General features: G+C 41.3%; 1 protein-coding gene across 1 annotated transcript; it reads right to left on the reverse strand.

Moving 5' to 3' along the window:
• Nucleotides 1-2,629: 2,629 nt before the first annotated feature.
• On the reverse strand, nt 2,630-4,600 carry LOC130861678 (lysine-specific demethylase 4D-like). The gene has a single exon (XM_057750768.1). The coding sequence runs from the start codon at nt 4,595-4,597 to the stop codon at nt 2,630-2,632; it is 1,968 nt and encodes a 655-aa protein (XP_057606751.1). The 5' UTR covers nt 4,598-4,600.
• Between the last annotated feature and the right edge of the window lie 9,700 nt (nt 4,601-14,300).

Genomic DNA, 14,300 nt, shown 5'->3' on the forward strand with positions numbered 1-14,300 from the left:
GTCTCCAGGGAACTTAGCTATTGTGGTTTATATCCCTCTAACCTACGAGTCTTTTAGTTGAGAATTTTTCACTTTCTAGGAAGGAGGTATATATTTCCTGATTTTTAAAGTTAATTTCTAGTTTTATTGCATGATAATTAAGGAGTTTGATTTTTCTTTTTCTTACTTTGGAATGTATTGGTGTTTTCTATTCGCCCAACTGTATTGTCAATTTTTGTGATTGATCCTTTGGCAATGACAAAAGGGAGTACTCTCTCTGTTACCAGGTACATAAATTCTACCTTATTGTTAATGCTGTCAAAGTTTTCTACATCCTTATGCTTGTCTATTTTTTCTCTCTTGCACTAACTATGGTAAAGGGGAGTTCCATGCCCTCTCAAGGTGCAATACTGTCCCCAAATCTCTACATGTTCACTGACCCAGAAGCTCCCCAAACTTCATCCTTTTGGGAGGTTTATGGAGGTTTCATTACATATGGACGATTGATTAAATGATTGGCTATTGGTGATTGGTTCAACTTCCAGCCCCTTCCCCTCCTCGGAAGTCTAGGGTGGGACAGAAAATTCCAACCCTCTAATCACAGGATTGGTTCCCCTGCAACCAGCCCCCATCCTTAAATGACCTAGGGGCATTCCAACAGCTACCTCATTAACATAACAAAATCATAAAGCATAACTCTTTTATGCCGAGACCAGCTCGGCGACTCGAGGTGAGTGACGGGTGCCGCAAGCTTGAAGAAGACACAGACACAGACTGAAGAGAAAAGTGGGACCGGGGGGCTCAAGACCTCTCGGATCAAGAGCCCTGCTGACTCATCCCAGGTTGCTTTTATTGAGTTCCTGGGCTAACATTCTCAGGTTACACTCATAAACAATCAAAGGCCTCACATGACTGGGGCAATGATCCTTGTTTGCCTCCTGGGTCCGAGCTGAGCAGGTGTGGATTTGAGCTGGGGGTGGAGAGCAAAACAGCCCTGGGGGCAGGAGACCTCTTTCAGATATTGGGGGTCTGTGCCCCACCCGTGTTGGCCCCTCTGCGACTGTGCCTGTCTTAGGTTGTTCCTCCCTTGAGGAATCTTACCCGTCTCTGGCTAACCAGTCATCCTCCAGGGCCAAACACGGTGATATAAGGAAGGCTTTATGCACCACCCCTGTTGGCCCCTCTGCGGCTGTGCCTGTCTTAGGTTGTTCCTCCTCTGAGGAATCTTACCCGTCTTTGGCTAACCAGCCATCCTTCAGGGCCAAACAGGGTGATATTAGTCTCCATGCCCCGCACCCTCAGCTCCTCCACTGCTCAAGCAGGACATTCTGAATCCCATCGCTCGGTCCACATACTTTAACATTTTCAAGGTTTCAGAAAGGTTCCCGAATGTCTTCCCACACTTTTACTTAGGAAATTCCAAGGGTTTTAGGACCTATCAACCAGAAACAGATGAGGACCAAATATGTTTCATATTATAAATCACAATATCACATAAGGTGACAAATTCTCCTATTTTTAATGCATTTCTTTCAACTTGTTTGATTTTCTATAATTTGTACTTTATCAAAGCTGCATGTGTATTTATGACTGCTATACCTTCATGGGGAAATTTAGCCTTTAGAGCCCTTTCATATACCTTTGAGCCTCAATTGTACTTGTCTGATATTAAGATCCATGACTTCTGCTTTCTGTTTGTATTTTGCTTGGTACAGTTTTGCCTGTGCTTTCACTTTTAACTTTTCTGGATTACTCTGCTTTAGACTGTTAAAAGATAAACTGAGGCATATTAAGAATTTTACAAGTTTATTTATGCAAAATTTGATTCGAATTTAGCAGCATTCAGTCTAGCAGGAAGAAACCCCAAGGAGCAGTACAAAATAAAAGATGTAGGCAGAGTGAGTGAGAATAGGAAGTTATACTAGGCAAAAGAGCAGGTTGGTTATTGCAAGGTTACTTTCCTTTAGAGAATAATTCTGATTTTAAAAATACTTTGAGGATGTTACCTTTCTTTGTTTTGCAGATACACATCGGGATAACAACTTTAATAAACACCAATAAAGTTACAAAAACCCATGAGACAAAACTAGCCAACAGACCCAAATGGGCAAAGGTCTAGTTTAGGCTGTGAGCAGTGGCCTGGGAAGTGGGGGTGTCAGACTCACAGGAGGGTGAGAAGCTCCTGAGGCTTGCTTGTGGTTGCAGTACTATCAACTGGAAACCATGGTCAGTGACTCAGAGGCCCAGATGAAGCTTGGGGATGGAAGGGAGTCAGCCAGGTTCTCAGAATCATTCAAAGTTGCCCCAAATTATTACGGGGACTAGAGGCACACCACTGCACGGAGGCCCCCTGAGGGTGCCATCAAAAGCAAGCAGTGCCCATGGCATCTAGGTGAAGGCAGAGGCCAAAGGCCCATCAAGGTTCAGGAGTAGGATGAGAATTCCTGAGAGGTACAACATTCCATGGCAGCTGTCTTCATGGGAAGGTCCACGTCAGAGGCTGCTGGGAGCCCTGGTTATCATGATAGGAGAAATCATTTGGTAGCTTGGGAAATGTGTCATTTCTTAGAGATAAAGCATCTCCACTGAGGACAGGCCCAGCCCAGATTACTGCTTGGCTGGGAGCTTCTGTGGTTTCTGGGGTTGAGGGTCAGATAAAGTCACATTTGGCAAATTGTTCAGTAGTCATGGGCTCAGAGATTGAAGACCATCCGTTAGTGGGGAACACCTCCCAGGACTCAAGAGATGCAGCTGCCTCTACCTTTAGCCCCAGGGGATCACAGTCAAGGGTGCAGAGGACTCTGGTCTCAGCAGCTGGGACAAGACCCTTAGAGGAATAAGAGTGGTCCAGACTTACAACCTCACAGAAGTTCATGAGGGCCCTGCAGTTGCCAGCACCATCCCTGGGGAACACTCTCAGAGGCCCAATGACATAGGGAGGAATCAGCGGGACACTGTCAAGGAAACTGGCTGTAATACCCTCCAGAGATAGCAGGCACGGGCCAGGGTGCATCGGATTTTCAGGATCCAATGGGGGTCCTAAGGGTTGAAGATCAGGGGCACAGTAGCACCCGGAAGCCTTAGCAGGATGCTGGAGACACCGGCTCAGGAGTGCAGGGCTGTCCATCAAGGGTTCACCAGCAAAAGAGGGAAGCTGAACTTCGAGGTCCAGAGATGTGTGAGCTGTGTCTAAGGAGAGGCGCCTCTTAGTCTGTGTCCGGAGAGTCGGCCCCTGAGTCCCCTCTTCCCGAGGACGACGACTACTAGAACCATATCGGCTAGTTGGGTGGAGATGCGCCGCAGATGGACCTGGGGTCTGCAGCGGGGTCAGGCCGGGCACCGGGGAGCTTGGAGTGGCCATGGCCCGGAACTGCACGACAGAGGAAGAACCCCGGGCTGGCGAGAGATGCTGGGACACAGGATGCACAGGGGCTCCGTGGCGGGTCCCACCGCTCGCAGCCACAGGCCGACCACGGCGCGGGGCCCTGCAGGACTGCGGGTGCCTCGGGCCAAGCGCAGCTCCTGCAGGCGCACGCACCTCCCTCCAGGCGCTCAGCCCCTGGCCGCCAGGCGCCGTGGGCTTCGTGTGGTCCACCACCGCCCGGTCCTGCCCGCGTTTCCACAGCTCATAGCGCTCGGGTTGCAGGATGCGCACGAAGGCGTCCATGGAGAAGGCGACCCGGGCCTCCCCACAGCTGCACTGCGAGGCCACTTTGCCATAATCGATCCAGCGCGGGGTGGCGAAATTGATGGCTTCGGCGCAGTTGAAGCCATGGTTGAAGCCAGAGTGGTAGCCATAGGGAAACGTCACCATGAACTCTCCAGCCTCCTGCGTGACCCGACCGAAGGGGATGCCGTTGTCCTTGAGGACCGTGGGCGAGATGAGAGCCACCTTGTGCCGCAGGAAGGCCTCACAGCCCCGCGAGCTGCCCGGGAAAAGCTCCCTGGCCAGGCGTTCCAGGCGCCGGCCGTGCTCCGGGGGCACCGCGTACCAAGTCTTGGGCTCCCCGAAGTGCAGGAAGTTGATGCTGTAAAGGTCCATGTCCTCCGTGTGCCAGGCGAAGGCGGTCTTCCACATGCCGAAGTACAGGTAGGGGGTGTTGACGCCCTCGATGACCACTCCGCACTCCTGCTCCAGCAGGTCCTGAATGGTTCCCAGGTGTCCAAGGTTCCACTGCTTCGTGTTTTCGTCAAATAAGGAGCCACTGACGTCCGCGCCATATATTGGTGAATCATAGAGGCGCGTTTTCCAATATTTTCTCTCCAGATCCTCAAAATCAGAGTAGAACGGAGTCTGGTGTTTTTCACTGTTGGTTAAGCGGCGATACTCTCTCAGGGTCATGGCTTTCTTCTTTGTGTGGTATTGAGTAAACACACCTGCCTTCCCAGTGACTACCTGCTGGAGGGGAGCAGCTATTAAGATGTCATCGATATCATCGTAGGTCTGTCTGGCTTTCCATCCTTTGGGTGGAATTACCTTGGCTAGGCCAGCTCGGTGTGCCCCTCGCGATTCCATGTAAACAATATACTTGTTGAAATCTTCAAATTCTTCCGTGGTTGGGTGGAAGGTCATAATCTTACAACTTGGGTTCTGGGAACCAAAGTGCTTAGACTGCATGGCTGCAATATAATAAGCAGCGGCCTCCCAGGTTCTTAGGTATGCTTGGGATAGCTGAGAATGCTGGGGAGTAACCTCCTCTCTATACTTTCCTTAAAACAGTTGTGATATACCTGAGGGGCAGTAACTCAGACTTGAACTCTTAAACAAATGAAGAGGTATCTTTTCCAGTCTTGTCAATCCATCAGAAGGATTCCACTCTTGTCAGCATTTTGGAGCCAAAGGAAATAGAGTGTTTCCCAGAGGAGAGGGCTGTCTGAGCCAAGTCCCACCTCAGCTTGCAGCTCTGTGAGTTCCCTCTCTTGGGAGTATAAGTGCCTCTGAGGCCTCTTGGGATTCACAGTCTTGAGTGCCTGGGTGGCTTCTCACCTCACTGTAGCAGAAGGTCTCTTCTTGGAAGTTTCAAAGCCAAACCTAAAGAAAATACAGAATATTTGAAAATAAGTGGATGACAAAAGAAACTGATTTAACATGAAGTTAAAGGAAATTGTATAACAATCTTTATTTCAAAATTCAAATTTAAGGGCATAAAGTACACTTTTTTTTGGTAGGAATGTAAATTGGTGCAGCTATGGTACATACTATGGAAAGCAGTGTGGAGCTTCCTCAAAAATTTTAAATCGAAGTACCATGTGATCCAGCAACCTCACTTCTGGGTATATATCCAAAGGAAATAAAAACAGAATATCAAAGAGATGTCTGCCATCCCTCGTTCTTTGAGGTATTATTCATAATGGAAACCACCAAAGTGTCCATGGATGGTTGAATGGATACAGAAGATGTGGTATATATATACAATGGAATATTACTCAGACATAAAAGGAATGAAATTATGTCATTTGCGACAACATGGATGGTCTTGGAGTGTATTATTCCAAGTGAAATAAGAGAGAGAAAGACAAATACGGCATGGTATCACTTATATATGGAATCTTTAAAAAAAAAAAAAAAGTAAAACACAGAATCAGAGTAGAAAGTTGGTTGGAGGGGGCAGGGAAGGGAGGGTATAAAATGAATAAAGTCTGAGAATCTAATGTAAAACATAGTGATTATAGTTGATAATATTGTAATATATAATTGAAATTTTCTAGAAGAATAGGATTTAAATATTCTTACCCCCCGAAAGTAAGTACATGAGGTAACTTTGTTCATTAAGTAAATCGTGGGAATCCCTTCCCAATATACATGAAATCACCATAATGTTCACTCTCAATATTTTACAATTTTACATGTCAATTATACAGCAATAAAGCTGAAATTTAAAAATAAAGAATTAGGGCAATCATAAGACAGAAAAAGAGGAATATCTAACAGAACTGAAAGGAAATTATGCAAGCTTGAAAATAAATGAGTTTAAGCACTCAGCTCAAGAAACTGAATGGCTTAACCTGAAAGATAAATGAGGGAAAGGAAAACAAAGATTTAAACTGAAACAATTGCAAAAGAAAACATGGCACCCAATAGAAACGATGACCGAAACCAAAACGCAATTCGCAGACCGTTAAAAGTATAGAAACATAAGTATGAAAAGAAAAAAGTACAAGGAAATCACGTTATGATCAAATAGGGGACACAGCTAAAAACCACAGCTACCATTATAGAAAGAGGGCCTATGTAAACAAAAGCAGGCAAAAAAGTACAGAACAGTAATGCACACATTCTTAGCAAGCATTATACTTAATGGGTAAATGTTTGAAACATTCTAATTGAAATCTAATCATTAGTTGGCACTGGTAGACAAATTATTAGAAATAATTAGCATACAAAATCTATATACCCCATACTCCAGTTTACAATCAATTATAAAGTGAAATAGTAAAAAGGTTTCAATCCCTTTTATAACAGAAATAGTGAAGAAATCTAAAAATGTTATGTCTGTAATACTTGTACTTTAAGTGCAAAAATAAATGAGAATTTTACTACAAAATAAAGTTGCTTTTTGTATATGTCATTCTTTTCATCTTTATGCTTTAAAGAAAAAGGCAAAAAAGTGCTTGCCTTCTGCTAGTCTGAAATCTTAATTCGAAATGATGATACACTAGGACCCAGAAAATGGTTTCCTTGAAGGATTCTGCCTCTAAATGAAACAGGCTGTACTTAAAGTCGCGTAGATATGTCCCAGCCCAATTTCAATTCAGTCAGCACCACCCCAATTCTAATACCCTCATATCCAATCAAAATCTCTAATTTTGAGCCCACGTATTTTTCAAGTCCCTTCCAATTGACTCACTCCTTACCCAGTTCTAGAAACCCTCTTATTCCCATTGGATCCCAGTTCACTAAATGAGGTGCTTTTTCCTGAAAATCTTTATGATATTTACCGAGAAAATATTAAAAACAAATTAACCCCACAAGTCAGAAAGTAGTTTAAATATAAAAACTCAAGAAAATGATACCCCAAGTTATAGTGTTCCCTCTCTCTCCATATATATAAACACACGTATATTATGTATATATATGTATATATATGTGTGTGTGTCTGTGTGCAAAACTACAGTCACTTTTTAAAATTTGTGATAGAAAATTAACTCTTTGCTCATAAGCACAAATAACAAATAAAGTGACCTACCTTCTATCAACAAAATCCTGATTCCAGTTGGAGATATTGAAGGACCCAGAGAGAGAGACAGTGATCTCTTGGCAGCTGGGCTCTGAATGCTGACCATGTCCTGATGGCTCTGGCTTTATACCTGGGCAAAGTTATAATTTCATCAGCATCAATCAACAGTAATCACTCTGGTTGGTCAGCCCACTTTGTCTGTGCCCTTTTGATATTTTAAACCAATCTTATAGCAAACTAAGAGTCTGAAAATAAAAGGAGTGGGAAAGTGAAACCAAGCAAATAGTAAACAAAAGAAACCTGGTCTAGCAGCAATTAATAACAAATGTATTTGTAAGATAAAAGAAGGACATCTTATGGTTATCAAAAAGAAAAACTCATTAGGAAAGATTACAATGATGCGCTGTACCCACCTAGACACATAGCACTGAGACATAGAACACAAAGACTGAGAACTGTAAGGTAAAACTGACATATTTGCAATCACGGTAGGAGGTGGGGTTTTTTTTGTTTGTTTGTTTTTTAACATCATTCTCTCAGAAACTGATAGGTGAGCAGAGGAGGAAATGAATAATGCTATAAAAGTTTAAAAACAAAATTAACAACTTTGATTATACAACCTGAAGCAACCACAAAGCAAAATGCTTTTCAACACATATGAAACATTTACAAAAATATACCACTATAAAACACCATATAATAAATCTCAATAAAAATTCCATAGAATCAACATGTTGAGTACCGTCTTTTTTTGTGTGTGTGCTCAGACACTCTTGCCAGCCATTCTTTATTTTTATTAGGACATTGTCACTTTTTTTTATTGAGTACAGTCTTGATCACTCTTTTATTTCAATCATGAAATAAAATTGAAAGTCAACAATTAAAAAATTGAACACTACCATATTTTTTAAAAATGACTATCCACATAACATCTACAATAATATCCATATAATAGCTACAAAAATCTATTGATTTTTATGTTCAACGCAAGTAGTTAGTAAAAACCAAAAAAGCTCAGAATTAGTTGAAAGGAAAAAAAGATTAAAAATGATAGAAAGATTTAAAAAACTAAAGGGAAAACAACCATATACAAAAATAGAAATGACTAATAAAACAGAAGTTGGATACTTAAAAAACAAAATAAATAAAGAACTGGGTAATGAACTACATAACACTCTGCACTAACAGAAAGGAGAGCTCCCAGAGTGTGGCAAGTGGGAATGGGAGTGGAGGAAGGGTGGTAATTTTACAGCCAGGGCAATGAGTCATAAATTCGGAATTCCCTAGCTGTTCAGTGGTTAGGACTCTGCACTTTCACTGCCCAGGTTAGATCCCCAGCCAGGCCAGAAAACAAAGACCCCACAAGCTACAAGGCACGGCCAAAGTTTTTTTAAAAAGTCCTAAATCACAAATTACTGTGATACTCTATGTCTTTGATATGATGTGATTAAAATGTGATAAAATCACCTCCATAATCTTCCTCCAAAAAATACGTAAACCAAAGCTAATCATAAGAAAAGCATCAAATTCCAATAGAGAGGCCTCCTTCAATATACCTGACCAGTATTGCCCCAAACTGTCAGGTTTCTATGCAAACATTTGGTCAAAAACATGAAAAGTCTGAGGATCTGTTACAGCCAAGATAAACCTAAGGAAACATAAAAACTAAATGTAATGTGGTATTTTGGATGAGACCTTGGAACAGAAAAAGGGCATTGGGTGAAAAGTAGGAAATCTGAATAAATTATGGCCTTTAGTAAACAATAACATTGATAATGTTTCATTAATTGTAATCAATGTACCATGGGAATTAAGATATTAATAATAGAGGGAAATGTGAGTAAGGTGTGGTGGGAAAGCCCTGAACTACGTGCTCATTTTTTTTTTAATCTAAAACTGCCCCCCAAAATGGGTATACTAAATATAATATAAATAATAAATAAACAGAAGGCATCTGCAAACAATATTAGAAAAAAAAACTAGAAATATGATCTGGATTTTGGAAACAGGCTATAGTACAACACAATATAAACCAAATGATTCTAGGAACCACTAGTGATAATTTTTTAGAGCACTTTTTAAAATTAGGGTATAGTTGCTTTACAGTGTTGTGTTAGTTTCTGCTGTGCAATGAAGTGAATCAGCTATGTGTGTACATATATTCCCTCCCTCTTGGACCTGCCTCCCATTCCCCGCCCCGCCCCCCCCATCTAGAACCACAGAGCACAAGCTGAGCTCCCTGCACTATACAGCAGGTTCACACGAGCGATCTGTTTTACACATAGTAGTGTTTTAAAAGTATTTTAAAATTAGGAAATATGCAGTGCGTACAGAAATCTATACAGTGTATATGTACACTTTAACAAATAACTGTAGGGTGAACAAAAATGGAACCACCACCCAAGTCAAGAAATGCAGTCTTGCCAGGAGCCAGGCAGCCTAACTTGTGTTCTTTTTCCCAGATTACAGCCTCCTCTGCCTCCTAGACTGGGCTTATCCTAACTATTCGCAGCGTAATTTCGGTAAACATTATAAAATGAAAACTGTGTCCATTTTTGAAAAAGCTGTATAAGCGTGAAGAAATACGATTGTCTTCACCTACTTTAGCGTGTTCTTCTGTGTACATTCTCTCGTCATTGACGCTGTTGCATGTAGCTGGACTTGTCTGTTTCGGGGCTGTAAAGTATTCAACCTTACAAACTTCCCACTGTTGATGGGGCTTTGGGTTGTTTCCACTTTTGACCTCTTACAAACACAGTTGCTCTGGAAATTCTCTGACATGTATATTGGAGCACACGTGCACTCATGCCTACAAATGGATCTCTTGGCCCTAGAATATGTACGCTTAAGTTCGCCAAGCTTTTTCAACACGTTTTACCAATTTACCCACGAGCTGCATGCAGAGGTGCTCATCACCCTTCACTTCTGCACACCTTTGGTGATTATCTGCCTTTTTAGTTTTAGCCGATTAGGTGAGGGTATGGGGTACCTCACAATGATTTGCATTTACTCAGGTATTCATGAGGATGAACCAATTTTTCTGATGCTTATTGGCTGACTGGAGGTGCTCCTTTAGGAAGAGTCTCATCAAGTATTTTGTCCATCTTTCTGCTGGGTTGTCTGTCTTGTAGTAGTTATATGTTCTGCTTATTAATTTTTTACTGGATATGAGTAACACAATATCTGTTCCCACTCTTTGGTTTGTCTTTGCACTCACTTTTTCATGTCTTTTGATGAACAGAAGTCTCTCTTTACCTCTAACAGAAAAAAATATTATTAAAAGTAGCAAAAATATGGTGACCCTATAATGCCAGACACTGTTCTATGCACTCTGCATAGAATAATTTATTTATGCCTTATCTTCATAATGACCCCATGAGGGAAATCCTATTAACCCTATTTTTCATATGAGGAAACTTCGTCGAGAAGATATTAAGAAACTTGCTCAAGGTGACAGATCTAGTAAGTAGTGATGTATTCAACCAAGAATCTCCAAGATGATTCCTTAAGAGAAGACCAAGGAGGGGTGACTTTTCCCCCACCAAACTGTGATGCTTGAGCTGCAATGGACAAATATATCTACACACAGAACAGAGAGGCCAGACACAGATACATGGACATGTGGGAATCTGCATATGATGGAGGCCGCTTGCCAAACCAATGGGGAAGGATGGACTATTCATTAGTGGCATTGGCGCTATTTTGAGGGGTAGAATCAGAGCTTGACTTCACAACCACTTACATAAATAAATTTGAGGTGGATTATAGACAGACGTAACACAGACTTTTAAGAGAAAAGATTGAAGAATGTCTTTCTGAACTCAGGATTGACCAATGGATTTAAAGCACTAAAAGCTGAGGGTGGGGGGGGGAGTTGAGGGAGGGAGGGAATACGGGGATATGTATATAAAAATAGATGATTGAACTTGGTGTACCCCCCAAAAAATAATAAATAAATAAATAAAATTAAAAAAAAAATAAAGCACTAAAAGCACCATGATGGAAATGTCTGATATACTTAAATAATTATAAACAAAAGACTGTGATGGTTAATTTTGCATGTAGATTGGGCTAAGAGATGCCCAGGTAGCTGATAAAGCATTATTTCTGGGTGTTCTGCGCGGTTGTCCCAGGAAGAGATTAGCACTTGCATTAGTAGACTGAGTAAAGATCACCTTCACCAATATAGGTGGGAACTTCCAAACCACTGAGAGCCCGAATTCAACAAAAGAGCTGAGTAAGGGTGAATTTATTCTCTCTGATGAGCAGACTCATCTGTCTTTGCCTGCCATGGGGCACCTGACATGGGAACTCCTGGTTCCCAGGCTTTCTAACCCAGACCCAGACCGTATTCGTGGATCTCCATCTTGCAGACGGCAGATCATGGGATTTCTAGGCCTCCATAAACATGTGAGCGAGTTCCTCTAATAAAGGCTATATGTATCTCCTATCTTCTGTTACTTTGAAGAACCCTGACTAACACAATGACATAAAAAATTAAAAGAAATTACAGTCTTGGAGTTTTTCATCATACGTGAAATAGACAATGAATTAGCATCCTGAATATCACATAACTTCTACATAATAACAACAAAAAATTGTGAAACCAAAAAAGGGGGGCAGGGCTATAGAATAGGTAATTCACAAAAGAGAATGGTCAAATAAATGACCAAATGGCCAATAGATACAAGAAGATGTGCAGGATCAATAGTCATCAGAGAAATGCGGTGCTACACTATTCTTTGCCCATTTTGATTAGGTGTCAAAATACAGAAAAAGTGAGTCAAGATGTGAAGGAACGAGAACTCTCCCACACTGCTAATAGCAATGGAAATTAGAAGGCGATCTGGCTGTTCCTAAAAGGTTGAAAATGAACGTAAATACAACCCACTAATCCTATATACCAAGTTGTTCTGTAAAACATTGTTTGAATTAACAAAGATTTGCAAATAACCCTATTGTCCATCCATAGCAGAATGAATAAAATTTTTAAAATTACACGCATCTAGTTGACTTTGTTGAATTGACTAGGATCTATATACAGCAAAGTCTTAGATCTTGGAACTGTAATATTGGCTTTTTAAAAGGGTGATGGTGGGGTTAAGTTGCTAAAACCACATGACATATTACTTTCAGTTTCATAGATTTTTGTCTGCAAACGTCATGAATATACACTGAACTCGGTGTTATTTCTCAGAAATGGAGAGAGGCCTAGGAGAGATCATGGCAATGAGAACAAAGGTGGCTCTATCCTTGCCTTTATACAATTGTCACTGTCACTGTCCCCTGCTTTCCCAAAGTTAAGTATAGCAAAGGCTTATTGGACAAGGAGGAAGAAATGGATATGGGCATCTTTTCCTAAGAAGAATGGTCCAGATTGAGAGTGTCCAAATTGAGTGTGTCGGGCAACATGAAGTAAAATAGAATTTTCACTAGAATTGCTTGATGAGCCCCCTTCATAACAACTCCCAGCTCCTGATCCTTTCAAGAAGACTAATTTTTAATTTTAATGGAAGTATAGTTGATTTGCAATATTGTGTTCGTCTCAAGTGTACAACAAAGTGATTGTTATATATATATATTTTTTCAGATTATTTTTCATCATAGGTTATTACAACATATTGAACCCTGTTCTATACAGTAACTCCTTATTGCTTTTCTATTTTATGTACAGTAGTGTGTATCTGTTAATCCCATACCCCTTTTATATTCCTCCCTTGCTCCCTTTCCCCTGGCTAACCACAAATTTGTTTTCTATGTCTGTGAGTCTCTTTCTGTTTTGTATATACATTCATTTGTATTGTTTTTTAGATTACACATGTAAGTGATATATTGTCTTTCTCTGTCTCACTTACTCCATTTAGTATGATATTCTCTAGGTTCATCCATACTGCTGCAAGTGACAATATTTAATTCACTTCACGACTGAGTAATACTCCATTGTATATGTATACCACTTCTTCTTAAACCAATCATCCATGGATGAGTGCTTGGGTTGTTTCCATGTCTTGACTACTGTAAACAGTGCTGCTATGAACACTGGGGTGCATGTGTCATTTGGAATAGGAGTTTTTGTCTTTTCTAGATGTATGCCTAGGAGTGGGATTGTTGGAATATTTGGTAGCTCTACTTTTAGACTTTTAAGGAACCTCCATACAGTTTTCCACAGTAGCTGCACCAATGTACACTCCCACCGACAGTGTAGAAGGGTTCCCTTTTATTCACACCCTCTCCAGCATTTATTATTTGTAGACTTTTCGATGATGGCCATTCTCACAGGTGGGAGGTGATACCTCATTGCGGTTTTGATTTGCATTTGTCTAATAATTAGTGATGTTGAGAATCTTTTCTTGTGCCTGTTGGCCATTTGTATATCTTCGGTGGAGAATGCCTACTTAGCTCAAGAAAACTAATGGAGGAACCAGTATATTGGTATAGCTAAACTGTATTCTTAACACTGCTTGTCCTTATTGGCCAAGGGAATTGTTTTTAAGTATGAAGGTAACTGAGTGAAAACATAAGGAGTACAATGGGAGCAATATTTTCTGAAAATTGCTTTTGTTTCTTTTCCTTCAAAACCCCCAATTTGGTTATCCTAGGCTCTCTGGGACATGTATCTGCCAGGGACGAGACTGTGATATTCCTGAAATATCACAAGGAGAAGAATGTCAGTTTCTAAAATTTAAAATAGGAATATGAGCCAGACTACCGTCTTCCTAGAGACTTTTCAGGGTTCCCTTATTTCTCTGCACGGCCACATCCACACTGCCCTAAATTAAAGGACCAATCCCTGCAAGATCTCAGTTGCTTTTCACATGAAAGCTTCCTCCTTGCTGCTGTAAGATCTGTGATGGTCCAGTTGCTCTCTGGGGCTGCTGCCTTCCCAGTAATTCTAGTCTGCTTCTATCACATGGTTCCACCATCTCAATACAGGGCTTAGTCATCTTGTCAGCTAAGCATCTCACTGCCATCCTCCACTGAGGATCCTGCGTTGAGTCTCTCAGCTTCGGTTTTCCACAGAATACACTACCACAAAGTTGCCGGGCTGCATGGTGACAGTGATGAGACATGGGGTTTTGTGTCTCCTCAATCAGAGCTTCCAACAAGCCTTACTTTTTCATTGCTCCTGCCTGTAGTTTTACA

The sequence above is a fragment of the Hippopotamus amphibius genome, chromosome 9, assembly GCF_030028045.1.
Source record: "Hippopotamus amphibius kiboko isolate mHipAmp2 chromosome 9, mHipAmp2.hap2, whole genome shotgun sequence".
In the NCBI taxonomy this organism is placed as follows: domain Eukaryota; kingdom Metazoa; phylum Chordata; class Mammalia; order Artiodactyla; family Hippopotamidae; genus Hippopotamus; species Hippopotamus amphibius.